At 38.3% G+C, this 27,499-nt stretch overlaps 8 protein-coding genes across 8 annotated transcripts; 2 read left to right on the forward strand and 6 right to left on the reverse strand.

Moving 5' to 3' along the window:
- Positions 1 to 175: 175 nt before the first annotated feature.
- LOC130049368 (uncharacterized protein F54H12.2-like) lies at positions 176 to 1,492 on the reverse strand. The gene has a single exon (XM_056146822.1). It carries the CDS (start codon positions 1,490 to 1,492, stop codon positions 176 to 178), a length of 1,317 nt encoding a protein of 438 aa, XP_056002797.1.
- Positions 1,493 to 1,579: 87 nt separating this feature from the next.
- On the reverse strand, positions 1,580 to 6,268 carry LOC130049814 (uncharacterized). The gene has a single exon (XM_056147923.1). It carries the CDS (start codon positions 4,865 to 4,867, stop codon positions 3,797 to 3,799), a length of 1,071 nt encoding a protein of 356 aa, XP_056003898.1. The 5' UTR covers positions 4,868 to 6,268; the 3' UTR covers positions 1,580 to 3,796.
- On the reverse strand, positions 2,465 to 3,619 carry LOC130049369 (uncharacterized). Its single transcript, XM_056146823.1, has one exon. The coding sequence runs from the start codon at positions 3,617 to 3,619 to the stop codon at positions 2,465 to 2,467; it is 1,155 nt and encodes a 384-aa protein (XP_056002798.1).
- A 241-nt stretch (positions 6,269 to 6,509) lies between the features above and the next one.
- Positions 6,510 to 11,439, forward strand: LOC130049811 (uncharacterized). Its single transcript, XM_056147916.1, has 10 exons — positions 6,510 to 6,711; positions 7,231 to 7,347; positions 7,519 to 7,635; positions 8,027 to 8,143; positions 8,315 to 8,431; positions 8,823 to 8,939; positions 9,111 to 9,227; positions 9,621 to 9,737; positions 9,931 to 9,975; positions 10,125 to 11,439. Exons 1-10 carry the CDS (start codon positions 6,612 to 6,614, stop codon positions 10,463 to 10,465), a joined length of 1,305 nt encoding a protein of 434 aa, XP_056003891.1. The 5' UTR covers positions 6,510 to 6,611; the 3' UTR covers positions 10,466 to 11,439.
- Positions 11,440 to 14,012: 2,573 nt separating this feature from the next.
- LOC130049812 (uncharacterized) lies at positions 14,013 to 16,410 on the forward strand. The gene is made up of 2 exons (XM_056147917.1): positions 14,013 to 14,600; positions 14,735 to 16,410. The coding sequence occupies exons 1-2, from the start codon at positions 14,183 to 14,185 to the stop codon at positions 15,589 to 15,591; spliced, it is 1,275 nt and encodes a 424-aa protein (XP_056003892.1). The 5' UTR covers positions 14,013 to 14,182; the 3' UTR covers positions 15,592 to 16,410.
- A 1,909-nt stretch (positions 16,411 to 18,319) lies between these two features.
- LOC130049370 (uncharacterized protein F54H12.2-like) lies at positions 18,320 to 19,636 on the reverse strand. Its single transcript, XM_056146824.1, has one exon. It carries the CDS (start codon positions 19,634 to 19,636, stop codon positions 18,320 to 18,322), a length of 1,317 nt encoding a protein of 438 aa, XP_056002799.1.
- Positions 19,637 to 19,680: 44 nt separating this feature from the next.
- Positions 19,681 to 24,480, reverse strand: LOC130046286 (uncharacterized). Its single transcript, XM_056147924.1, has one exon. It carries the CDS (start codon positions 23,009 to 23,011, stop codon positions 21,941 to 21,943), a length of 1,071 nt encoding a protein of 356 aa, XP_056003899.1. The 5' UTR covers positions 23,012 to 24,480; the 3' UTR covers positions 19,681 to 21,940.
- LOC125665324 (uncharacterized) lies at positions 20,609 to 21,763 on the reverse strand. The gene has a single exon (XM_048897972.2). It carries the CDS (start codon positions 21,761 to 21,763, stop codon positions 20,609 to 20,611), a length of 1,155 nt encoding a protein of 384 aa, XP_048753929.2.
- Positions 24,481 to 27,499: the final 3,019 nt, after the last annotated feature.

A 27,499-nucleotide genomic window follows, 5' to 3' on the forward strand; every position in this document is an offset into this window, starting at 1 on the left:
CGCACGATTATTGCCACCCAATGTTCTCCAGGCATTGGTAAAGGTTGTGTATTGACGATGAAGGCACTCGGATACCTTGTAACGATTTGGGGTAATGTGTTACTAGCAAATACACCTTTCACATAGCATCTTAAGCAGGGGTCCGTTTTCACCATATTTAGCAGCTGTGTCGAATTCATGGTTGAATGTAGTTGATATCACGTGATTTGTCGACTTCCAGTAGAGATGAAAAGGTAGCAAATACAATTGCGTTAGCAGCTTTAGTTGTTGCTTGTTTAAATTTCAGTTCCAGTCTGGTGTTTCCCCGACGAATCAGATTTAAATACTCTTCTCCAAATCCACAGGAATCAATAGTGAAAACAAACAGCGAATATCCACTTCCAAAATTATCACGAGTGATGATCAGTCCGGCATCATTGTTCCATTTTCCCGAGGCTTCAAACAAACGAGCGTAAGCTGCTGAATACAGTCCCGCTGAGAAGTCTGTTTTGAGCGGTCTACCGGGTACACTTTCTCCGTTAACGTATATTCCGACGTCTGTTAACCCCATATGCTCAAAGTTAAAGGGGTTAGCGGTGTAGTCCCCATTGACGGCTTTCTGGTCCACCAAGGCCACCACGATGCGATCGGGGACCGCTTGAGGAAAAATGTTGTCCCAGTAAAACTCTGTGGATCCTTTAGGAATAGTATTCATTTTCAATTCATTTCGCATGATAGTATACTTCACGGGGGTTGCTTCTATCTGTTTACTATGGTTCAGTAGAACGCCGGGGTCTACTCGCACTTTGGCTACTTTGTACACAACGTCCAGTAACTCTAATTTGAAAGCTGGTGAAGATTCAGCCGACATAATGACAAACGGGGCACTGGATCTAAAGAGTTTGATGTAAATGTCTACCCCGTTTATCAAATATTTATCTATATCAAAGACATCTTCCATCAGGTTTCCTTCCAACTCAAAGACTGCACTTTGCTGAGTGTATCCATACCGCAGGACCAGTCCAGCATTCCCCCCATTGTATGCATTGGCGTCACTCAGGTTTCCCTCTTCTTTAAAAAACAGCTCGGATTGTTTCTGTGAACTAAGTTCGTCTCTCCCGCTGAATAAAATTGTCTTGAAATAGGCCTTCCACGGATAGTTGTTTGTGTTGAAAGAAACTAATTTGTTGTTCAAGTAGACATCCATCTGGGAAAACATACTTTGAAGTGGTAAATTTACAATGCCCGTTTTTTCATTTTCTGCCAGCGCCGTTCCATCTGCTTTCAAAATTCGGGCTTTCACATACAATTTACTCCTTTTTAAATCAATGTATTCTGCCCCCGAACCAGATACTACGATTTCGATTGGTGTATCGGATACTCCTATGCTAGAAATCGGTCTTGCTTCTGTAAAGTACACTTTTTCGACCGCTACCTGATTTGTTGGAGACGCAAAAAGAGACAGTTCCATAGGTTGAGCTATGTCTTTATTATCACTGCTTAAAAAGGCCATTTCTACTGTTTAAAGATACTCCTGTAACTGTCAATCTTAAACTCTTTCTTCTTTCTCGATTGTGTTTTCTTGCCTGGTGCTCCTCGCTTTTTCTTAATTGTCTTCTGTGTCGTTTTTCCTGACTTTTTTCGTTGTTTTGCAGGCTTAGACGACTTCTTCCTTTGAGATGTTGTTCGTTTCGATTTCTTGGAAGGAATGACAGACGATTGAGAACGTGGCCTTTTTATACTCCCCTGCACCTTGACGAATGGAACACCCTCTTTGACATCCTTGGCATGTTCGATCTTAGCTCTTTCCTCCACCGCAGTCACTGGGGTCATTTGAGTGCTGGTTTGTTGTACTGATTCTAATTGTGAGTGAGGTCTCAATGGAATGACATAAGACTTATAACTTTTCACACCTCTTCCAATTTGTTTAGGCTTGTATCTATAAGGGTTGAACTTTTTCTCTGCCATGTTCTTGTAAAAGATTTCCCACATTCTGGGATCACTGACGTAAGTTTGGCTATTCATCTTCACAGAACGTAAGGAAACTTCTTGAAATGAAGTGTTACGGTCACCGGTCCGTCTAAGAATGACACTAAGTTTCCTTCTCTGTCTGTTATATATATGCCAATCTGCTGCAATTGGCCGATTTTTACTGGAATGTAATACGGTAGTGGGTAAGTGATATTTTCTGGTTTCTTCCCCAGGTATATGCGTCTTAGGAGAGGTGCTTCTTTTCCACCAATAAGAGTTTCTTCACAAATATCACAACACACAAACAACTCAGATTCTTTTTTGGATGTAATCCAGCTTTCTGAGGAAAATTCTGTCAGGGCAACAGTCCAATATCCGTCGAATTGAATCTGTTTATTCAATTGAACTCGATAACAATTTGGTTTATTGTCAAAATAATCAGAACTGTCCGTAGACGTCAACACCATCCGAACGCTCATTTTGAATGAACACATCTTGTAGAAATTAGTGACTTTTATTGCTTTTCCAGAGAGCTTTCTGGAATCCAAGAATTGAATTTCTTAGGCCATCCTTCCCATTTTACAAATACTTCTTTGGTTTTTCCACGACGCCTCCTTTTAAGAATTTTTTCAACTCTATAGGCAACATCTTCAGACTTGACAACTTTTTGAAGCTCAGATTGGTAGAAGGTGCCTTCTATAGGATCGTCTGCCAAATCTTGTACTTTGTATACAGGTATTTGACCCCTTTTGTATCTTTTAACGACTTTGAAAAATTCTTCTGTCCATTTCTGTTGATAGTCTCTTTGAAAAGGGTGTTTAAGCTGTGATATCCTGACATTATCTCCAACTTTTAACTTGAAAAATGGTTTTACTCTTTTTTTCATTGTTTTCTTGGATGTATGCTGGTTACCATTCTTTTTTCTCAGATCCGATTTTGGTTTTGTTCCCGCAAGATAAGCATCGAGTCTTATTTCATCAGCATTTCCCTGGTTGACAGTAAGGGGAGCATTGCCACCCAAAGATCTGTGAGGTCTGTTGTTGTAACTTTTCACCAAGTCTTGCAACACATTCACAAATCGGTAAGTTTTGTTTTTCATGAAATAGCGATACATAAGGTTCTTCATGGTACGAATCACTCTCTCCGCATAATTTGCTTTGGTTTCATTTTGTGTGTATATCACGTTAATTCCTTCTTTTTTCAGAAACGTCTTTACCCAACGATTTTTGAATTCGCTACCTTTGTCTGTTCTAAGGGTGTGTGGTTTTCGTCCAGTTTGAAAAACTGATTTTAAACCATCGATGATGTTTTGATGATGTTTATTTGTCAAGGGGACTATAAATAAATATCGACTAAATATGTCAATTAAAACCAATAAGAATTTGTAACCGTCGTTGTGAGATGCAATATTACTGACGTCGGCTAAGTCACCATCCCACATAGAGTCGATTGTGTTCACTATTACTTTAGAGCGCGGAAACGTCTTACGAATAGGCTTATAAAGACTATATGAGTCTTCGTTGTTTAAAAATTGTCTTATTCTCCTTCTGCCAATCTTGTATTTGCCTTCCTGTTTAACGGCTTGATACAATTTTTCGGGACCAGCAAATGCTCCCGGTTTACCGGGAGTGTAGTAGAGATCCTTCAAGTAATCCGTGTAGTTTGACATACTGCGTTCCAATGATGATCCATCTTTGATTATCACCTTTTATATTCAAGTAACAAACCAATTAAGACAGGCAACTAATTACTATTCATTTTTATTAGATTTCGAATGAAAAACAAACATGTGTATATATAATTATTCTCATCATTAATTTTGAATTCAGTGTTCATGGTCATTAGGTCAATCAAGATCACTCTCAATCGATTTCACGTCCTGTAAATCTCCCACATTGCATTCCTTGGACATATTGTCTTGGGCATCGTAACCGAACGGGGTACATTCGGGACAGTCTAACATTCCAAGTTGATTTTGATGAGATTCGCTGAACATACAGAGTTCGGTGTCTTTGAGCTCTGGAACAGATTCATGCATTTCTTCAAGGGCATCTCTAAGTCTGGCTAGTTTGTTTCCGTTCAAAGTGACACCCTTCTTTGTCGGTATGGGTTCTGGGGCATCGTCGGGCTTCCAAAAGTGTCTTATATCCACTGTAGGGTAGCCGGGTGACAATGAGACGAACACGCCTCCGCCAATATGCCACTGCACTTCTCCATTCTCCTTTCCAATGTTGTCTATGTAGTCTTGGATATCTGGAAGAAGGGATTCAAATTTTAACCAACGAGCCAAAGGAAAGGTGACTCCTTTCTTTGTGGCAATGAGACGACCATGGGATTCTGCGAGATGGCGAATGTGAACGTAAACCGTTCCCTTGTAAGGCATGACGGTGAGGAACAGGTCATTAAAGTCATCCAGACTTATCCTACATCTTGGCTCCTGAGACTGAGGGTGTGTAGCTTTCTTTGATTGGTTTCCGGAATCTCCTCTTTCTTTGGTAGGAATGACTAAAGATCTTGCCATAGCTAATTTCTTTTCGTATTCAGACTTCGTATCATCGTCATTATTCATCAAGAGTCTCGATAAATCAGCTTGATTGGCTTTCATTAAGGCCATTCGGAATCCCACAAAAGCCCTCGATCCTCGACGTAAAATGATACTAATCAGTTTTCTGCTTTGGTCGTAACTGGTTTTCTCGGCTTCTATGCGTTGCCTCATTTCGTCGGTAATTATGTTTGAAGCATACAAATGTTCCGCGACTCGAATTGCCATCATCTTCTTCACCAATATAGTGTAGTTTGCCTTAATAAGGTTTTGATGTTTATCCTCCATCTCTGTCCACATCAAAACTCTCACAATAAAAAAAATGAAGTTAACCCGTATCCTCTCTGAGACTTGTTCAGGACTGGTGAAAATCATTCAAATCGATCAAATTTATACATCATTTAATCACGTGGTTCGTGACTGTAGACTCCGCCTTGACTGTAGACTCCCCTCTGACTGTAGACTCCCCTTTGGCTATATACTCCCCTTTGGCTATATACTCCCCCATGACATCAGTGACTGTAGACTACCCTCTGACTGTAGACTACCCTCTGACTGTATACTACCCCACGACGTCAGTGACTGTAGACTTCAATTTGACTGTAGAAAACACTGGCTGTAGATTTTGACATTACAGATCTTTAACATTATGGGTTTCCAAGTTTTGTGTATGAAATTGAGTACGCATTATTTGTACATTTTTCTCCAGTATAGGATTTAAAACTTTTGATGCATGATGTATTCTTCTTTGAAAACGATATCTGTCCAAAGCCATGGTCATCCATTCCCCCTTTCGATCTTCATAGGGAATATAGATAATCGTTTTCTTGTCTGAAAATGTCACAGTCTTGCCCATAGTTTCAAGCTTTGACAATTCAACATTTTATTCATGCATCACTTTATATACGATTCTGTGCTTTTAAAATAGATTCATCCATATGATCGACAGATGTTTTAAGGTACTGCCACTGTGTTTTACTCAAGGTAATTCCTTTGTTCCCCGGTTTTCCAGCATGAAATCGTCGTATGTCAATCTGTATGGTGTCGTTGATGCATATCATGGCATATACTTCGTTCGAGAGTGGGTACCGATCCACGTATGAACATGTTTTAATAACATCTTTTTCCAAAGTAGGGCGTAAAACACAGTCTACCTGATTAGGTTTTTTCTTCTCGTGTAAAACACTGACAGCGATGCACAAAGAAATAATAAGAACAACTGCAAAAAAGCTAGGTACTACAATCCCGATTTTTTTCTTCAACTTCTCTTTTAACATCCCTTTGCAATCATTTCCACAATCACTTGTTAGAAGTTCCATCATTACCACTTGTTCAGCCATCTTTGATCAAAATGATTTTGCTAAACCACCGTATTCCCATTTATATATATACATAACGTATGACCTCTGTGGGCGGGGTTTTCAATACCCTATGATGTCATCTTGAACTGTAAAAATCCGATTCTCTCAAGGTCTGTGGAAAGTATTTTTTCGGCATAATTCTACGTTTCAATATGTATTCTTCAGATCCCCAGCTGTCTGCAATGTCATAACCATTTCTCATTTTTTCCTTAAAATCAACAATGCAATCTTCTTTTCTGTCAAACCATTGACTTTCTTGTAAAGTCCATTTCTTTTCATTTTTTCTTAAAGCACTCCAGGCCAAAATTTTCCATTTGTACTGCTTTTCCTGAGTTGCCATCGTTATGCCAACGCAACTGAGATTTACAGGGTATTTATTCATATTTTTAAAAAATACTCCCTTATGACGTAAGTGAGACTACCTCTTGACTGTAGACTTCCCCTTGACTGTATACTCCCCTTTGACTGTGGACTCCCCCTTGACTGTATACTCCCCTTTGACTGTATACTCCCCCTTGACTGTATACTCCCCCTTGACTGTATACTCCCCCTTGACTGTGTACTCACCCCTGACCTCAATGACCTATGTGGGGAAAAACCCATGACGTCATCTTGACTGTATACTGACTGTGTACTGTCCCCCTTACTACTGATGTCTGAACAAACGTGGAGTTGTAACGTGTAAAACTTACAAGAACAATTGTGTCAGTGTTTTCCTTAATCGTGCCAGAACCCAAATCCGTGAAATTCGCGTCCCTATGTGTACTATCGATATTGTGGTCAACAGAAAGTGGGAGTCCCTTACTGACTTTCCAGTAGTGCGGGACATTAGGGGACATCAATGTGCCAGTGTATTCAGTAAGTAGTACTTGGGGTTTTCATTATTTCAAATTAACGTGTATTTGACCACTTAATATATCATTTTTTGAACGACAAGTCGTTGTTTGTCGTTGTTGTGGTGATTTGCTAGAAGAGGAGGGGGTTTTTAACGAATGATGTATCGTGAGAAAAATAGGACCACGTGATATTTTCATAAACCAATCAAATCACTGCGTCTTTTACTATGGAATGTTTACGTTTGTACAACTTGTGTATTGGTATTTAATTATGTAATTTAGTCTTAACTGATTCTTAGAACGTTTCTGTAAATATCAAGAACAAATTAATAACTCGTGTTTTCAGTTCTAACTGTGACTGGTATCTAAAATAAGTACTCGTATGATCGGGTTCGGGGTACATACAGGGAATGTGAAATCGGAAGTTTGAAACGTTCCCTTTGTTAGAGGGTGTACAGTGAAACTGAAAGTAAACATTTTGTTTTTGTTGTAGATCCCCTAAAAAAAAATAATCACCGCTCCTTTTAAAAATGTATTGCAGATATGCCTACTGAAGAGTCCAAGATGTTGGCCACCACTACAATACCATCCACTTCATCAGCAAATACACAAGGGAGGGCTTGGATTGGGCCAGCGTCATTGAAAAGTACAACTCAAGGTAGGACTGCATTTGTTGAACTAGGTTGACTTGGTAGTTTTACACAATTTAACAAGAGTATAATTCAGAAATATTATTGAAAGATTAAAAAGCAAAGTAGTATTTTTTTCTTACCTGGAAAAAAAACCCAAAATAGTCACCACCTCTGTGTAAAAAAAAAATGTATTGCAGATATGCCTACTGAAGAGTCCAAGATGTTGGCCATCTTTACAGTGCCATCCACTTCATCAGCAAATACACAAGGGAGGGCTTGGATTGGGCCAGCGTCATTGAAAAGTAAAACTCGAGGTAGGACTGCTTTAACGTTATATATCCCTCAGCAAGGCGGGGTAACTCATACATATATAAGATAATGATGAAATTAAAAAAAAAAATGTTTTCTATTATGTTCTGATTGAATGATTATCAATTATCCACCAGAATACATATCTATATCAACTGCGAATCTTGATCAACATATAAATTGATAATGGAAAAGAGCATTTTCAATTTCTGACACCTGAGGGATGGATAACCTTAATTGAACTAGGTTGACTCAGTAGTTTTACACAACAATTTAACAAGAGTATAATTCAGAAATATTATTGAAAGATTAAAAAGCAAAGTAGTATTTTTCTTACCAGGAAAAAAAAAACCCAAAATAGTCACCACCTCTGTGTAAAAAAAAAATGTATTGCAGATATGCCTACTGAAGAGTCCAAGATGTTGGCCACTTCTACAATACCATCCACTTCATCAGCAAGAACACAAGGGAGGGCTTGGATTAGGCCAGCGTCATTGAAAAGTACAACTCAAGGTAGGACTGCATTTGTTGAACTAGGTTGACTTGGTAGTTTTACACAATTTAACAAGAGTATAATTCAGAAATATTATTGAAAGATTAAAAAGCAAAGTAGTATTTTTTTCTTACCAGGAAAAAAAAACCCAAAATAGTCACCACCTCTGTGTAAAAAAAAATGTATTGCAGATATGCCTACTGAAGAGTCCAAGATGTTGGTCATCTTTACAGTGCCATCCACTTCATCAGCAAATACACAAGGGAGGGCTTGGATTGGGCCAGCGTCATTGAAAAGTAAAACTCGAGGTAGGACTGCTTTAACGTTATATATCCCTCAGCAAGGCGGGGTAACTCATACATATATAAGATAATGATGAAATTAAAAAAAAAAATGTTTTCTATTATGTTCTGATTGAATGATTATCAATTATCCACCAGAATACATATCTATATCAACTGCGAATCTTGATCAACATATAAATTGATAATGGAAAAGAGCATTTTCAATTTCTGACACCTGAGGGATGGATAACCTTAATTGAACTAGGTTGACTCAGTAGTTTTACACAACAATTTAACAAGAGTATAATTCAGAAATATTATTGAAAGATTAAAAAGCAAAGTAGTATTTTTCTTACCAGGAAAAAAAAAACCCAAAATAGTCACCACCTCTGTGTAAAAAAAAAATGTATTGCAGATATGCCTACTGAAGAGTCCAAGATGTTGGCCACTTCTACAATACCATCCACTTCATCAGCAAGAACACAAGGGAGGGCTTGGATTAGGCCAGCGTCATTGAAAAGTACAACTCAAGGTAGGACTGCATTTGTTGAACTAGGTTGACTTGGTAGTTTTACACAATTTAACAAGAGTATAATTCAGAAATATTATTGAAAGATTAAAAAGCAAAGTAGTATTTTTTTCTTACCAGGAAAAAAAAACCCAAAATAGTCACCACCTCTGTGTAAAAAAAAATGTATTGCAGATATGCCTACTGAAGAGTCCAAGATGTTGGTCATCTTTACAGTGCCATCCACTTCATCAGCAAATACACAAGGGAGGGCTTGGATTGGGCCAGCGTCATTGAAAAGTAAAACTCGAGGTAGGACTGCTTTAACGTTATATATCCCTCAGCAAGGCGGGGTAACTCATACATATATAAGATAATGATGAAATAAAAAAAAAAAATGTTTTCTATTATGTTCTGATTGAATGATTATCAATTATCCACCAGAATACATATCTATATCAACTGCGAATCTTGATCAACATATAAATTGATAATGGAAAAGAGCATTTTCAATTTCTGACACCTGAGGGATGGATAACCTTAATTGAACTAGGTTGACTCAGTAGTTTTACACAACAATTTAACAAGAGTATAATTCAGAAATATTATTGAAAGATTAAAAAGCAAAGTAGTATTTTTCTTACCAGGAAAAAAAACCCCCAAAATAGTCACCACCTCTGTGTAAAAAAAAAAAATGTATTGCAGATATGCCTACTGAAGAGTCCAAGATGTTGGCCACTTCTACAATACCATCCACTTCATCAGCAAGAACACAAGGGAGGGCTTGGATTGGGCCAGCGTCATTGAAAAGTACAACTCGAGGTAGGACTGCTTTTGTTGAAAAATGTTAATAAATAGATATCATACATGTTAAGCCAATTTCAATTTCTTTTAGAAATGAATTGTAAAGCTTTATTGTTAAATTCTTGTGTAGACATGCAAATTCTTTGTTGAGACTATTACGATTATCACAATTATGATTTTTGGGCTAATGTTTTGTGTTTTTAAATTCCAGGGTTACAATTATCTACCGAAGAATTTGACGTGCCTGGGACCGCAGGTCAGTTTGAAACCCTACTGATGTTAATTATCCATGAGAATGAACTGAACAGATTTTTTTTTTTTGATAATTACTTGTTGTATTTGTATGTTGTGTTTGATGCATTGATGAAAGTGTTAATTGTAATTACTTGTTCTAACTTTTAATAGGTGTTTTTGCCTGGGCAGTTGTCACAACACTTGCCATTATTCTGATTGTGATAAGGCATCTTTTGCTTTCGAAAATAAAATGCTGCTGTAGAAGGCAAGTCAACCATCTTCCTAGAACACCATCACCACCTTCAACACCGTGCACTCGTGAAACTGTAGAGCAGATAAGAATGCATTTATTGCACACACCATCTTCCATTGCTACCACCCCCAGCAGTTTATCGGCGTCAACCCCCAACACAGTAGTTTCAGTAACTCGACCTCTCCTTGGTGATGATGACGATGAACCTATTTCACAACGTACCAGGGCTAAAAGTGTCGCAAAGAGACTTAGCCTGTAATTTCTTTACTAGTTTTTCAAAGGGATGATATTACTACGTTTTGAACTTTTTAATGACTGTGTAGTGTACAAGTTTTGAAAATGATAACAGTAAACAGTTTTATGAATGTGTAATCAGTTTAAAGTTGTGCATTTTTTATGACAGATTTTTTTGGAATTGGAAAAAGCATAAAGTTTGGGACTTTTTGAACTGTTTAAGTTCCATTATTTTTCCTTTTTTTACAAAACAGATTTGTTAATGACATAACAATTTGATGACATTTTACTTTTTTTAATGAATGTACATGTAGTACAGAGCAACGGTATTGTTTAAGGACATTGACTCGTTAGTTTTTCCTATGGTTGCTTTTAATGTTTTTGTATTTTTTATTATTTTTTTTTATTTTATGCGACAGTTTGTATTTTACTTGAATACTGATCAAAGGAAAATTTAAAGTCCTGCCTTTATTTGCTGATTATTATAATTTACATATGACAGTGATCATTTGGTTATTTTTGGGATGTGCAATTGATGTAAAATGATGTTTAAGTTGATTTTAACTGATAAATGTGATTTACACTTAACATTGATCATTTGCTTATTATGATTGTGATGTATAAGTTATGACATTAGGGTTAATTGTTGCAGCACATATTTCTATATAATAATATTTAATATCCAATAGTTATAGAGTATTATGCTTAATATTATCTACCTGTGATATAATGCTGTTAATAACAATGCAGGTTTTAAATATTTTTGAACATTTGTTTAGCTAGAAATTCTTTTGGTTAGCAACTGGGTTTAAAGAATAAGTTTGCACAGTTTGATATTAAGCATGTTAATGTCTATTTATAGATATTTTTGTCAATAAGCCAGTATATTTCTTAACATTGTTTTTACCTAATGTCATTTCTTTGAAAATTTGTTAAGTATTAGGAAATACTTAAAATTTTTGTTACAGGATTTTTGTTAATAAAAAAGTATTCTTTCTATATTGCCTTCTATATTTTATTAATGTACTCAAGTTCGAAATGGATATTCCGATAATTGTGACATTACGCTGCTGTCTGTAAAAATAATGTTTTACTGGTTTTTCAATTTCATTTAACAAATAACTAGCCATGTTTATTAATATACCTTTTGTCCTTTGACATGGATATAAAGTTATATATATTTTTTTTTTGTAATTAAGAGATGGCAGACAGCGGTTTATTAAAAGAAATCCTGGACTCCTTGAATGACCCAGACACCGTGCAGTTGTTTGCTACAGTTAATGGTCTTACTGGTGATGCCGAGGTCGAGAACAGATTAAGGGAGCTCCAGTGGGAAAAGCACATCGATGACTTATGGCAGGAGGTTCTTTCCGAGATGGAATCCCCAACTAAAAAAATTAGACCATCCCAAGAGGATGGCGATCAACCCTCTACGAGTGGGCAGTCGGGGGGTGGGGGGAGTTCCGAGGACCCATTAGAAAAACCCTATTTCATTTGAAAGAGAGACACTCGAACATTTAAGAAAAACTTGGCCCGCGACACCACGTTTAAGGTCAAATTTAACGAGCAGTGGAAGGGGGATAAATTGTTAGATATACATAACAAGTTGTACGATATGTTCGACGACCTGTTGTCAGAGGCCCGGGGTCACGATGCGGATCTGGGAAGGGTGGTCATCAGTCATTCGAGTTTAAACAATCCGATCGTCGTGCCGCTACAATCCTGGGAAAATCTGAATGCAGATGTCGTCCTGTCCGAGATCACCAAAGTACTTAATTCGAACGAAAGCTTGTCCGTGGACGAAAATCTGTTGATCACCATAGGGTCCATCGATTTGCCCAAAGGGGGAGGTAACCCTAGAAAATTACCCATCACGTCTCTCTTTGGTCCTAAAAATAGCGTAGAAAGAAAGAGATCGCTTTTTCACGTACAAAATGATAACAACGTATGTATGGCCATTTCCATTGGTCTCTGTTACCTGAAAACGTGTGAAAAAGTAGATGCTGTTACGTGGACAAATTTAGTGGGGAAAGATGCCGGAACAATGTTCGACCATATCATCAAGCACCGTACTGTTACTCAATCCTATTACAACAATATCTTGAAAACCTCGAGAAAAAAAATGCAAACGGAGTTGGCGATGTGGCTGTGTGAAAGAGCCGGAGTTCCTACTGACAGATATTTAGGTTTGAACGACATCGAACCATTCGAAACCTTACTTGGTGTCTGTATCAACGTTGTGTCCTCAAGAGTAGGGAATAAATTTGTCAGGGTGACGGAGGACGAGGACAAGCCACGTCTGTATTTATATCACGTGGACACAGAAACTGAAAAACACTGGCACGGGATTGCCAGCATACAAGGCTTTTTTAAGGCATCGTATTTTTGCCATACTTGTTTAAAACCGTATAATGATAAATCCAAACACACGTGTACCACCTCGTGTGAGGTTTGCTTACATGACCACTGTCCAGAAACAAATGTCCAAATAGGTTGTCGAACCTGTGGACGGGTCTGTCGTTCCGTGGCGTGTTTTAAACGTCATAAAAAACAAAGAGTCGTCAAGAAAGAGAGTTATCCTCCTCCTTGCGAACTGTTTCACCAATGTAAAAAATGTAGGGTCATTCTACATTGCTGTAAACGCTCTCCCGACTTGCACGTTTGTCAAGAATGGCAGTGCCCTAACTGTCTAGAATATCAAATAGGAGAACATCATTGTTATCAAAAACCGTGTGGATGTGATTTAGAAAAAAGAGACAAAAAATTTATTTTCTACGATTTTGAGACGCGTCAAGAGGACATCTTTCATTGCGAGCAAGGGTATCGACCGTCTTGCATCAGATGCGACCAATGTGTCAAAAAAGAACGCCAGTGTGTAGACTGTAGACTCTGTCAGAACTGTCGTGATCCGTCCTGTGGTCTACAACAACACAAAGTCAACTTTGCCGTGCTGCAGACCACCTGTCACATATGTGAGAAAAGGGAACTGGTGGAGGGCGCCTCCTGTAGTTACTGCGGAACACGGTGTGAGCAATGCTCCCGAACCCATAAAGGTGAATATGTGAACCCCCCTTGTCCCGACACTTGTGGAAAAAGGGAAGTGGTGTTTTCTGGCGACAACGCCGCCGAGCAGTTCTGTGCTTTCGTCACCAGTGAACATTGTAAAAATTCGATCTTGATTGCCCACAATGCCAAAAGTTTCGACTTGTATCCGGTTTTAGAAGTGCTCATAGACCGTCACTCTATTCGACCTAGCAAGATCATTTACAACGGTTCTAAAATCATGTACATGCACATTGCGCACAAATTAAATTTGACTTTTGTGGATTCCCTCAATTTCCTGCCCATGAAGCTTGCCAAAATACCAGATGCCTTCGGTCTACAGGAACTCTGTAAGGGATACTTTCCCCATTTATTTAATACTAAAGCCAATCAAAACTACGTGGGGCCGTATCCAGAGTTGAAGTACTACGGATACGATTTCATGTCGGCCGGGGAGCGGAAAAAGCTTGCCGAGTGGCATGCAACGAAACGAGACGAAACCTTTAACTTTCGAGAAGAAATGTTGCAATATTGTCGCTCGGACGTTGATATATTGAGGCGGGGGTGTCTAGAATTTAGAAACTTGGTGATCAAGGTGACAACTCTAACAGAGGAAACGGTTCAAGCAAACGGAATCATCAAGAAAACGAGCTCGGGTGGAGTCGACCCCTTTGATTTTGTCACCATTGCAAGTGTCTGCATGGGGATATTCAAGTCGCTCTTTTTGAAGGGAAAAAGTAAAATAGAAATCACCAAAGATGGTGAATCGGATTTGTACGACATTCGTCATCATAAGAGTTTAGAGGGGGTCCATCTCGGTGATTCTTGGACGTCTCTCGTCGATTTAAGAAAGGACGACAATGTACAGATAGGAAAACGACATTTCAAAAGTCCCGTGGCAGTAGTACCATCTCAAGGATACACGAAGCGCGACAATTACAGCAAAATTTCCATCCAGTGGCTGGAGTGGTTGATGGAAAAAAGTCGTCAGCGGGGTAACCCCATTGTCATTTCCCACGCTCTCAACGGTGGTGAATTCCAAGTGCCAGGGACCAATTACAGATGTGACGGGTTTGTCAAGATTCCTGGCGGAAACGGAACCATTTATGAATTCTATGGTAAGAGCTTATTATTTTAACCTTTGCCCCCCCGTTTTCCCCCTAAACTGGAGGGGGGGGGGGGGCGGCGGCGGCGGCGTACCTGGACTTAATTACGAATGTATTGAGGATTGATATTGTTCATTTTGGTACAGGTTGTGTATTCCACGGTTGTCCCAACTGTTTCCCAGACGATAGGAATACCATCAAACACCCGTCTACCAATCAGACCATCAAAGAATTGTACGACATGACCAAACACAGAGAAAAGGAATTGAAAAATCTGGGATACAAATTGGTCATTGTGTGGGAGCATCAATTTAAATTTCAATTGGAGAAGAATGTAGCTTTGCAACAATTCGTGTCCACCCTAGATCTCCAAGACAGACTCGACCCACGTGACAGTTTTTTCGGTGGTCGCACCAATGCCATCAAACTGCATTATAAAGCTGCAGAAGACGAAACAATCCAATATTTCGATTTTACCAGTCTCTATCCCTGGACCAACAAGTATTGTCGGTATCCCGTCGGCCATCCGACCATCATAACGGACGATTTTCAGGACTTGTCGCAATATTTTGGACTGGCTAAAATAAAAATTCTCCCCCCTAGAAAACTTTATCATCCCGTACTTCCATACAATTCGAATGGAAAATTGAAGTTCCCACTTTGTAAAACGTGTGCAGACAGTGAAAATCAAAATGAATGTACATGCTCTGTTGAAGAGAGATCCATCACGGGCACGTGGTGTACTCCTGAAATTCAAATGGCAACGTCAAAAGGGTACGAAATCTTGAAAATCTATGAAGTTTATCATTTTGCCGAGTCTTCCAAATACGATGTCGAGTCGTGTGAGGGGGGATTATTCGCTCAGTATGTGAACATGTTTTTAAAAATAAAACAGGAGGCTTCCGGATTTCCGGCCGAATGCGACACGGAAGAGACCAAAAGAAAATACATTAGGGAATACAAAGAAAACGAAGGTATCCAATTAGAGTATGAAAAAATTTAAAAAAATCCCGGTTTGCGATGTTTAGCGAAACTTTGTCTGAATAGCTTTTGGGGGAAATTTGGTCAGAGGTTGGGCATGCAACAATCCGTGTTCATTCACGAATCGGAAGCCGAAAATTTTTTTCAAATGCTCTCAGATCCTACAAAAGTACCACACAACTTTCACATTGTTTCGAGAGACATTCTTCAATTAGAATGGAGTAACAACCCCCTATTCGCGTCATTCGACAATAAAACTAATATATTCTTGGCCTCTTTTACCACCATGTGGGCTCGACTGAAATTGTATGGCGTTCTCGACAAATTAAACGAGAACGTCTTGTATTTCGATACAGACAGTGTCATCTTCAAGACAAAAAAGTCGGACAACTTGAATTATCTCCCCATAGGTAATCACCTGGGAGAATTGACTAATGAAATCTCTCCACAAGACGGGTACATTGTCGAATTCGTTTCTGGGGGTCCTAAAAACTACGCTTACCGCACACTGTCGGGAAAAGAAGAATGCAAAGTTAGAGGGTTTACACTTAACTGGGCCAACTCGAAACTTATCAATTTCCAGGCTATCAAGTCGATAATCTGTACCTCACACGACCGACAAATTGAAATTGTCAACCCTTGTAAAATATCGAGAGACAGCAGAAAGCGAAAATTGTTAAATAGGGTTGAAACTAAAAATTATAAGATGGTTTACACTAAAAGGAGAATTCTTCCTAATTTAGACACGTTGCCATTTGGATTTTGATTATAAAACGAAATATTTTGACGTTTTTGTTTTTTTTATTGAATGATAAATACACAAATAAAATGATAAAAGACATTATTCGTTGTTATTACACTGTCAATATGTGAGCCAGGGTACGTTTTTCTTCTTCCGCCGAACATTGGAAATTCCAGGAGGTTTCCCAACCTTCATCTTCTTAGCGACGTAACCTGTTCCAGTTTGTAACAAATTAGTTTTATCCACTAAGTCACTGGCAGTTTGTTCTTGACCTTCTGAGGATTGCTTCGAAGTTCGGTCGACTTCTCGGGATGACGTATCAGCAGGTTCTAATTTTTGAAGTAAACGTTCATATTTCAGTTTCGGTACAAGTATCATTTCCTTTGCCATTTTCCTTTGAAATGTTGAACAATGGGTTTAAGTAGAAGCGGCACTAAAGGAATGTTTTTCAATAGTATGCGACGTTTCTCTCGGTTGCTGACTTCTCTGGACCCCAAGGATCGAATGCATGATTCATAAGGTTTCAGTTGGTTTATATACTTTTTAGTCAGAGGATAAGTTCCGGTGTAAATGTTAAGTGCTATTTCACTGAGCACATCGTACTGTTCACTGTTCAAGGCTTTAACGATTACTTTTTGCTGGGCATTGTCTGCACAGACAAGAAACTTTAAAAAAGCCTCGTGTTTCTTCACCGTTTGCTTCATCTTTGAATAATGAGGCGAACACATCAAATCATGCTTATTTATAGAGGTTGGTAAATAATCATCTCTTCTCCCGGAAGAATGCGTGTTCTTAACTGATACTCTCTGTTCTGTGTAGGTTCCAGGCAAACATGTAAGTAACCGAAATTGGGTCGAGTCGCAGATTCATAGGCTGCTTTGAAAAAAGGAACTTGTCCTGGTAAGATCTGAGATCCAAAGGTGATGATCTGTCGGGAATCGCGGTAATTCTTAAACAAAATGACATTAAGACAATTCAGTGAAATGGTCCTGGCGTATTTTCCCGGCGGGTATAAGTTCTGAGACAACATCACGGTGGTCACGTTTCTATGATGAGATGTCACCGTGAATAGATGCACACAATCTTGTGATTGCGCAACTTGTAACATGAGATCATCCAGTACCACTATAGTGTGACTGACACCCTCTGTGTACTGCTCTATGTCTTCTTTTGAAGGCATTCCTTGATGTAATGAAAGGTTTGGTATCGTCTGCTTCATTTCCTCAAACATGGGTTGATGTTCAGAATAAGCATAAATTATTCTATCAACAGGCATAGAGAACATGCCATTGGCGTTTTGTAAAAGTGTTTTAGTAAAATGCGTTTTACCGCTTTGTGTACTTCCACATATCAGAATAGTGGAAGGTGCCGAAAACGGAAGCAAGGAACGAGTGTTCCACCAATCGTTTATGTTCTCTGTTGCCATGTTCCTCGGTAGCCAGGCTTCCTCATACTGAAGTCCAGCGTAATGCTACGCGCACATATATTAACAAACTTATTCAATGACAGTATAAAAATAACTTCTCTATCTATGTTTCATGATTAATTTTAATGACAGAATAATCATACATAAAACGTTTCACAAAATCATCATTGGATTGAATGTCTTTAGAAAATAAAGCATACACATCATTTATCGAGTTTTTGAAACACAATCTTGCAATTAAAAATACTAATACATAAAGTCCACACAAATCGGAATTACGAGGCTGTAGTCGTATAGACTTGAAATTACATTGTACACTGCTCATCCTCAAAAAGTTTTGAATGTCTTGATTGTAATGAGTTGGTGATTTCCCAAGGCTGTCGAAAAACTCTGCTTGGGATGGACTTCGCACGATTATTGCCACCCAATGTTCTCCAGGCATTGGTAAAGGTTGTGTATTGACGATGAAGGCACTCGGATACCTTGTAACGATTTGGGGTAATGTGTTACTAGCAAATACACCTTTCACATAGCATCTTAAGCAGGGGTCCGTTTTCACCATATTTAGCAGCTGTGTCGAATTCATGGTTGAATGTAGTTGATATCACGTGATTTGTCGACTTCCAGTAGAGATGAAAAGGTAGCAAATACAATTGCGTTAGCAGCTTTAGTTGTTGCTTGTTTAAATTTCAGTTCCAGTCTGGTGTTTCCCCGACGAATCAGATTTAAATACTCTTCTCCAAATCCACAGGAATCAATAGTGAAAACAAACAGCGAATATCCACTTCCAAAATTATCACGAGTGATGATCAGTCCGGCATCATTGTTCCATTTTCCCGAGGCTTCAAACAAACGAGCGTAAGCTGCTGAATACAGTCCCGCTGAGAAGTCTGTTTTGAGCGGTCTACCGGGTACACTTTCTCCGTTAACGTATATTCCGACGTCTGTTAACCCCATATGCTCAAAGTTAAAGGGGTTAGCGGTGTAGTCCCCATTGACGGCTTTCTGGTCCACCAAGGCCACCACGATGCGATCGGGGACCGCTTGAGGAAAAATGTTGTCCCAGTAAAACTCTGTGGATCCTTTAGGAATAGTATTCATTTTCAATTCATTTCGCATGATAGTATACTTCACGGGGGTTGCTTCTATCTGTTTACTATGGTTCAGTAGAACGCCGGGGTCTACTCGCACTTTGGCTACTTTGTACACAACGTCCAGTAACTCTAATTTGAAAGCTGGTGAAGATTCAGCCGACATAATGACAAACGGGGCACTGGATCTAAAGAGTTTGATGTAAATGTCTACCCCGTTTATCAAATATTTATCTATATCAAAGACATCTTCCATCAGGTTTCCTTCCAACTCAAAGACTGCACTTTGCTGAGTGTATCCATACCGCAGGACCAGTCCAGCATTCCCCCCATTGTATGCATTGGCGTCACTCAGGTTTCCCTCTTCTTTAAAAAACAGCTCGGATTGTTTCTGTGAACTAAGTTCGTCTCTCCCGCTGAATAAAATTGTCTTGAAATAGGCCTTCCACGGATAGTTGTTTGTGTTGAAAGAAACTAATTTGTTGTTCAAGTAGACATCCATCTGGGAAAACATACTTTGAAGTGGTAAATTTACAATGCCCGTTTTTTCATTTTCTGCCAGCGCCGTTCCATCTGCTTTCAAAATTCGGGCTTTCACATACAATTTACTCCTTTTTAAATCAATGTATTCTGCCCCCGAACCAGATACTACGATTTCGATTGGTGTATCGGATACTCCTATGCTAGAAATCGGTCTTGCTTCTGTAAAGTACACTTTTTCGACCGCTACCTGATTTGTTGGAGACGCAAAAAGAGACAGTTCCATAGGTTGAGCTATGTCTTTATTATCACTGCTTAAAAAGGCCATTTCTACTGTTTAAAGATACTCCTGTAACTGTCAATCTTAAACTCTTTCTTCTTTCTCGATTGTGTTTTCTTGCCTGGTGCTCCTCGCTTTTTCTTAATTGTCTTCTGTGTCGTTTTTCCTGACTTTTTTCGTTGTTTTGCAGGCTTAGACGACTTCTTCCTTTGAGATGTTGTTCGTTTCGATTTCTTGGAAGGAATGACAGACGATTGAGAACGTGGCCTTTTTATACTCCCCTGCACCTTGACGAATGGAACACCCTCTTTGACATCCTTGGCATGTTCGATCTTAGCTCTTTCCTCCACCGCAGTCACTGGGGTCATTTGAGTGCTGGTTTGTTGTACTGATTCTAATTGTGAGTGAGGTCTCAATGGAATGACATAAGACTTATAACTTTTCACACCTCTTCCAATTTGTTTAGGCTTGTATCTATAAGGGTTGAACTTTTTCTCTGCCATGTTCTTGTAAAAGATTTCCCACATTCTGGGATCACTGACGTAAGTTTGGCTATTCATCTTCACAGAACGTAAGGAAACTTCTTGAAATGAAGTGTTACGGTCACCGGTCCGTCTAAGAATGACACTAAGTTTCCTTCTCTGTCTGTTATATATATGCCAATCTGCTGCAATTGGCCGATTTTTACTGGAATGTAATACGGTAGTGGGTAAGTGATATTTTCTGGTTTCTTCCCCAGGTATATGCGTCTTAGGAGAGGTGCTTCTTTTCCACCAATAAGAGTTTCTTCACAAATATCACAACACACAAACAACTCAGATTCTTTTTTGGATGTAATCCAGCTTTCTGAGGAAAATTCTGTCAGGGCAACAGTCCAATATCCGTCGAATTGAATCTGTTTATTCAATTGAACTCGATAACAATTTGGTTTATTGTCAAAATAATCAGAACTGTCCGTAGACGTCAACACCATCCGAACGCTCATTTTGAATGAACACATCTTGTAGAAATTAGTGACTTTTATTGCTTTTCCAGAGAGCTTTCTGGAATCCAAGAATTGAATTTCTTAGGCCATCCTTCCCATTTTACAAATACTTCTTTGGTTTTTCCACGACGCCTCCTTTTAAGAATTTTTTCAACTCTATAGGCAACATCTTCAGACTTGACAACTTTTTGAAGCTCAGATTGGTAGAAGGTGCCTTCTATAGGATCGTCTGCCAAATCTTGTACTTTGTATACAGGTATTTGACCCCTTTTGTATCTTTTAACGACTTTGAAAAATTCTTCTGTCCATTTCTGTTGATAGTCTCTTTGAAAAGGGTGTTTAAGCTGTGATATCCTGACATTATCTCCAACTTTTAACTTGAAAAATGGTTTTACTCTTTTTTTCATTGTTTTCTTGGATGTATGCTGGTTACCATTCTTTTTTCTCAGATCCGATTTTGGTTTTGTTCCCGCAAGATAAGCATCGAGTCTTATTTCATCAGCATTTCCCTGGTTGACAGTAAGGGGAGCATTGCCACCCAAAGATCTGTGAGGTCTGTTGTTGTAACTTTTCACCAAGTCTTGCAACACATTCACAAATCGGTAAGTTTTGTTTTTCATGAAATAGCGATACATAAGGTTCTTCATGGTACGAATCACTCTCTCCGCATAATTTGCTTTGGTTTCATTTTGTGTGTATATCACGTTAATTCCTTCTTTTTTCAGAAACGTCTTTACCCAACGATTTTTGAATTCGCTACCTTTGTCTGTTCTAAGGGTGTGTGGTTTTCGTCCAGTTTGAAAAACTGATTTTAAACCATCGATGATGTTTTGATGATGTTTATTTGTCAAGGGGACTATAAATAAATATCGACTAAATATGTCAATTAAAACCAATAAGAATTTGTAACCGTCGTTGTGAGATGCAATATTACTGACGTCGGCTAAGTCACCATCCCACATAGAGTCGATTGTGTTCACTATTACTTTAGAGCGCGGAAACGTCTTACGAATAGGCTTATAAAGACTATATGAGTCTTCGTTGTTTAAAAATTGTCTTATTCTCCTTCTGCCAATCTTGTATTTGCCTTGCTGTTTAACGGCTTGATACAATTTTTCGGGACCAGCAAATGCTCCCGGTTTACCGGGAGTGTAGTAGAGATCCTTCAAGTAATCCGTGTAGTTTGACATACTGCGTTCCAATGATGATCCATCTTTGATTATCACCTTTTATATTCAAGTAACAAACCAATTAAGACAGGCAACTAATTACTATTCATTTTTATTAGATTTCGAATGAAAAACAAACATGTGTATATATAATTATTCTCATCATTAATTTTGAATTCAGTGTTCATGGTCATTAGGTCAATCAAGATCACTCTCAATCGATTTCACGTCCTGTAAATCTCCCACATTGCATTCCTTGGACATATTGTCTTGGGCATCGTAACCGAACGGGGTACATTCGGGACAGTCTAACATTCCAAGTTGATTTTGATGAGATTCGCTGAACATACAGAGTTCGGTGTCTTTGAGCTCTGGAACAGATTCATGCATTTCTTCAAGGGCATCTCTAAGTCTGGCTAGTTTGTTTCCGTTCAAAGTGACACCCTTCTTTGTCGGTATGGGTTCTGGGGCATCGTCGGGCTTCCAAAAGTGTCTTATATCCACTGTAGGGTAGCCGGGTGACAATGAGACGAACACGCCTCCGCCAATATGCCACTGCACTTCTCCATTCTCCTTTCCAATGTTGTCTATGTAGTCTTGGATATCTGGAAGAAGGGATTCAAATTTTAACCAACGAGCCAAAGGAAAGGTGACTCCTTTCTTTGTGGCAATGAGACGACCATGGGATTCTGCGAGATGGCGAATGTGAACGTAAACCGTTCCCTTGTAAGGCATGACGGTGAGGAACAGGTCATTAAAGTCATCCAGACTTATCCTACATCTTGGCTCCTGAGACTGAGGGTGTGTAGCTTTCTTTGATTGGTTTCCGGAATCTCCTCTTTCTTTGGTAGGAATGACTAAAGATCTTGCCATAGCTAATTTCTTTTCGTATTCAGACTTCGTATCATCGTCATTATTCATCAAGAGTCTCGATAAATCAGCTTGATTGGCTTTCATTAAGGCCATTCGGAATCCCACAAAAGCCCTCGATCCTCGACGTAAAATGATACTAATCAGTTTTCTGCTTTGGTCGTAACTGGTTTTCTCGGCTTCTATGCGTTGCCTCATTTCGTCGGTAATTATGTTTGAAGCATACAAATGTTCCGCGACTCGAATTGCCATCATCTTCTTCACCAATATAGTGTAGTTTGCCTTAATAAGGTTTTGATGTTTATCCTCCATCTCTGTCCACATCAAAACTCTCACAATAAAAAAAATGAAGTTAACCCGTATCCTCTCTGAGACTTGTTCAGGACTGGTGAAAATCATTCAAATCGATCAAATTTATACATCATTTAATCACGTGGTTCGTGACTGTAGACTCCGCCTTGACTGTAGACTCCCCTCTGACTGTAGACTCCCCTTTGGCTATATACTCCCCTTTGGCTATATACTCCCCCATGACATCAGTGACTGTAGACTACCCTCTGACTGTAGACTACCCTCTGACTGTATACTACCCCACGACGTCAGTGACTGTAGACTTCAATTTGACTGTAGAAAACACTGGCTGTAGATTTTGACATTACAGATCTTTAACATTATGGGTTTCCAAGTTTTGTGTATGAAATTGAGTACGCATTATTTGTACATTTTTCTCCAGTATAGGATTTAAAACTTTTGATGCATGATGTATTCTTCTTTGAAAACGATATCTGTCCAAAGCCATGGTCATCCATTCCCCCTTTCGATCTTCATAGGGAATATAGATAATCGTTTTCTTGTCTGAAAATGTCACAGTCTTGCCCATAGTTTCAAGCTTTGACAATTCAACATTTTATTCATGCATCACTTTATATACGATTCTGTGCTTTTAAAATAGATTCATCCATATGATCGACAGATGTTTTAAGGTACTGCCACTGTGTTTTACTCAAGGTAATTCCTTTGTTCCCCGGTTTTCCAGCATGAAATCGTCGTATGTCAATCTGTATGGTGTCGTTGATGCATATCATGGCATATACTTCGTTCGAGAGTGGGTACCGATCCACGTATGAACATGTTTTAATAACATCTTTTTCCAAAGTAGGGCGTAAAACACAGTCTACCTGATTAGGTTTTTTCTTCTCGTGTAAAACACTGACAGCGATGCACAAAGAAATAATAAGAACAACTGCAAAAAAGCTAGGTACTACAATCCCGATTTTTTTCTTCAACTTCTCTTTTAACATCCCTTTGCAATCATTTCCACAATCACTTGTTAGAAGTTCCATCATTACCACTTGTTCAGCCATCTTTGATCAAAATGATTTTGCTAAACCACCGTATTCCCATTTATATATATACATAACGTATGACCTCTGTGGGCGGGGTTTTCAATACCCTATGATGTCATCTTGAACTGTAAAAATCCGATTCTCTCAAGGTCTGTGGAAAGTATTTTTTCGGCATAATTCTACGTTTCAATATGTATTCTTCAGATCCCCAGCTGTCTGCAATGTCATAACCATTTCTCATTTTTTCCTTAAAATCAACAATGCAATCTTCTTTTCTGTCAAACCATTGACTTTCTTGTAAAGTCCATTTCTTTTCATTTTTTCTTAAAGCACTCCAGGCCAAAATTTTCCATTTGTACTGCTTTTCCTGAGTTGCCATCGTTATGCCAACGCAACTGAGATTTACAGGGTATTTATTCATATTTTTAAAAAAGACTCCCTTATGACGTAAGTGAGACTACCTCTTGACTGTAGACTTCCCCTTGACTGTATACTCCCCTTTGACTGTATACTCCCCCTTGACTGTATACTCCCCTTTGACTGTATACTCCCCCTTGACTGTATACTCCCCCTTGACTGTGTACTCACCCCTGACCTCAATGACCTATGTGGGGAAAAACCCATGACGTCATCTTGACTGTATACTGACTGTGTACTGTCCCCCTTACTACTTGAATGTCACAACTGCAAGCAACTCTCTGTCTAATGAATGTCACAACTGCAAGCAACTCTCTGTAAGTGGTACAGTACCTAATTTGATGTCTATTTAGAGTGCGACTTGCATATGCGATTACGTTTTCTTCGCCATTTTGAATATGAGACAATACAGCTCCAAGTCCTGTAAGACTAGCATCTGTGTCTAAAATGAATTCATTGTCTGGATATGACAAAATGGGAGCTGATGTTAAAAGCTGTTCGAGTTTTTCGAAGGATTCCTGACATTTAGCGGTCCAACTAAATTTCTTGTCTTTCCTAGTCAGATAGAAGTGAGTAGTAAGGGGGACACTCTGCAGTCACTTTACAGTCAAGATGACGTCATGGGGTTTTCCAATCCCCACCCACACAGGTCATAATATAGGTCAAGGGGGACTCTACAGTCACTGACATCAAGGGGGACTCTATAGTCAGGGTTTAACTATTGCTTATTTTTTTTCAATATAAATGACATTGCAACCTTTAGAGACACAACTATAGGGCGCCAAAACTTATTTTAACCCTTGGTTATATGACATTGCAACTTTAGAAAAACAACTGCAGGGTGTCAACAATTTTTATTTTAACCTTTGGCTATATGACATTGCAACTTTAAGAGAAAATGACTATGTACAGGGTGTCAAAAACCCTTATTTTAACCTTTGGTTATATGACATTGCAACTTTTAAAGAAACGACTGCAGGGTGTCAAAACCCTTATTTTAACCCTTTGTTAAATGACATTGCACCTTTTAGAGAAAATGACTATGTACAGGGTTTCAAAAACCCTTATTTTAACCTTGATTATATGACATTGTAACTTTTAGAGAAACGTCTATCTTATTTTAACCTTTGGTTATATGACATTGCTTTTAGAGAAACGACTGCTTGGTGTTCTAACTTTTGGGTATAAAAAGTCCAATTTTTGAAATGTTTTTTCACAGTCGAATCTCAGGTGTTAAAGAGAAAAAATCATGAGGACAAGCATTTGTAAGTTGTTAAGAATTTTTCCGATCCTTTTGGATATTAATGATACACATATACAATAAAATATGTTCAAACCAAAAGATCATAAAATATTAAAATTTTAAACTTTGGAAGTATGTTTATTTCACAAAAATTTAAAGTTGTTTTCAATCTGAAAGTAAATTCAAATCTACAGTGATGTCGTGAATAATAAATTGTAATAATCGCAGTACTTTTCGTATGTCCATTAACCTTATCTTCTAGGTGATTGAAGATAATACGGTATTGTTCTAAATCATCCGCCATCCTCTTGTTTAAATTTCGCAGCACTTGAAATTGGTCCTCCGCGTTTTGTTGCAGTGGCTCTCTCATTTTCTTTTCCATAGCGCTGTATTTCTGAGGATGGTTTCGTCTTTAAGGAAAAAAATAGAAGTTAAAATTATATGATTTGTATCTAGTTTAGTACATTGTGTAATTACAAAATGAAATATACATTGAAATATACACGCGAGTGAATGGTTAACGTTATTAAGAGATGTTAGATCTCTATCCGGAATTGTTGTTCCTACCACCTCTGTCATTTACATGAATCTTGAAAAATGACAAAATGTCTCAAATAGAATAAGTTAGTGACTTCAGTTGCAAAAATATTTGTAAATACATCAATACCTAGACGATATCAAGCCTTTCTATGACTCAACTTTTTTAATCGTAAATTTTCAAGTTTGATTACACCAAGAATCAGTGGCGGATCGAGAAATATGCATTATTCATAATCAGTAATTAAAGGTACAGTTAATGCTGTTGCCCTAAATTGTCCCGATATATTATAAACTTCTTAGTTCTACAGTATCGTTTTATCCAATGAAAAAAGATGATTTGTAAGTGGAATCAATTTGCTAATTTTGAAACACAAGTGAAGCGTAGCAGGAACGATAACTCTGGGTAGAGATTAATGGCACCTTTATAAAAGCAGAGTTACCTCTCTTTAAAAATTACATTTCATGAATACCATGAATATAGTTGTCTTTTCATTTTTTATTGAACTTGACGCAACAACTTTCAGTTGTAGCTAAATAGTACAAACGTTTTAATGATATGTAAATTTAGCTTACCTGAACGAGGTGAGAATTGAGTCCTCCACATACTGGAAGGTCTTCTCTCCTGTCTCCTCAACTACAGTGGCCGGTGGCCAATTTTCATCACAGGCTGGGGAGTATGTTGGTTCCAATGACGTGAATGTAGTTTCATCACTAGCAACCGGTGTCACGGTGACAATAGGAGACGCCTCTTTTTCTAGTTCCTCTCCTATTTTCAGCAACATGTCTTCAAACCGATCAAATGAGTTTGAAGCTTTTGTATCGGCACTGTAAAATGTAAAAAAAAAAAAAAAAAAAAAAAAAAAAAAGATACAGAAAAGAGAAAGATTTTTATTTGAATTTTTCAAAAGTTTTATTGTATTTAGACAAGTTTAAATCCGGTTTTCAAATGAAATATCATTAATTTTTTACTTTAGTGTGAGAATACGATTTTACATTGAAAAAAAGAAAATGATTTTTCATTTTCTTACTAATTTTATCATGTTTTAAATCTGGTTTTCTAATGAATTACCATCGATTTTTTTTTTACATTGCTAATTTTTTGAAGGGTGGATATGACGAACAGTTATCAATTTTATAAATCATATGAGAAATGGAAATTAGAGGGTCGGGCACACACCCTGGACAAAAGCTTTCATTAAGAAATATTATGGGGGTGTTGTGAAATTTCATTCCATAACGTGTTTTAAATCAACGCTCCTGCTTATGTACACACCCTGACTTGCATTTTTATTGTATACGTAAAATACGTCATATTTCGTCATGGTAAATTAATATGATAAC

The sequence above is a fragment of the Ostrea edulis genome, chromosome 8 (assembly GCF_947568905.1).
Source record: "Ostrea edulis chromosome 8, xbOstEdul1.1, whole genome shotgun sequence".
Lineage (NCBI taxonomy): Eukaryota > Metazoa > Mollusca > Bivalvia > Ostreida > Ostreidae > Ostrea > Ostrea edulis.

Excerpts from the sequence above, each read along its gene's own strand:
- LOC130049368 (XM_056146822.1), bottom strand. The coding sequence starts at position 1,492 with ATGGCCTTTTTAAGCAGTGATAATAAAGACATAGCTCAACCTATGGAA.
- LOC130049369 (XM_056146823.1), bottom strand. The coding sequence starts at position 3,619 with ATGTCAAACTACACGGATTACTTGAAGGATCTCTACTACACTCCCGGT.
- LOC130049814 (XM_056147923.1), bottom strand. The coding sequence starts at position 4,867 with ATGATTTTCACCAGTCCTGAACAAGTCTCAGAGAGGATACGGGTTAAC.
- LOC130049811 (XM_056147916.1), top strand. The coding sequence starts at position 6,612 with ATGTGTACTATCGATATTGTGGTCAACAGAAAGTGGGAGTCCCTTACT. Across the intron at positions 6,712-7,230 it reads TCAATGTGCCAGTGTATTCA|ATATGCCTACTGAAGAGTCC; the intron begins GTAAGTAGTACT and ends AATGTATTGCAG. Across the intron at positions 8,940-9,110 it reads ATTGAAAAGTACAACTCAAG|ATATGCCTACTGAAGAGTCC; the intron begins GTAGGACTGCAT and ends AATGTATTGCAG.
- LOC130049812 (XM_056147917.1), top strand. The coding sequence starts at position 14,183 with ATGGGGATATTCAAGTCGCTCTTTTTGAAGGGAAAAAGTAAAATAGAA. Across the intron at positions 14,601-14,734 it reads AACCATTTATGAATTCTATG|GTTGTGTATTCCACGGTTGT; the intron begins GTAAGAGCTTAT and ends ATTTTGGTACAG.
- LOC130049370 (XM_056146824.1), bottom strand. The coding sequence starts at position 19,636 with ATGGCCTTTTTAAGCAGTGATAATAAAGACATAGCTCAACCTATGGAA.
- LOC125665324 (XM_048897972.2), bottom strand. The coding sequence starts at position 21,763 with ATGTCAAACTACACGGATTACTTGAAGGATCTCTACTACACTCCCGGT.
- LOC130046286 (XM_056147924.1), bottom strand. The coding sequence starts at position 23,011 with ATGATTTTCACCAGTCCTGAACAAGTCTCAGAGAGGATACGGGTTAAC.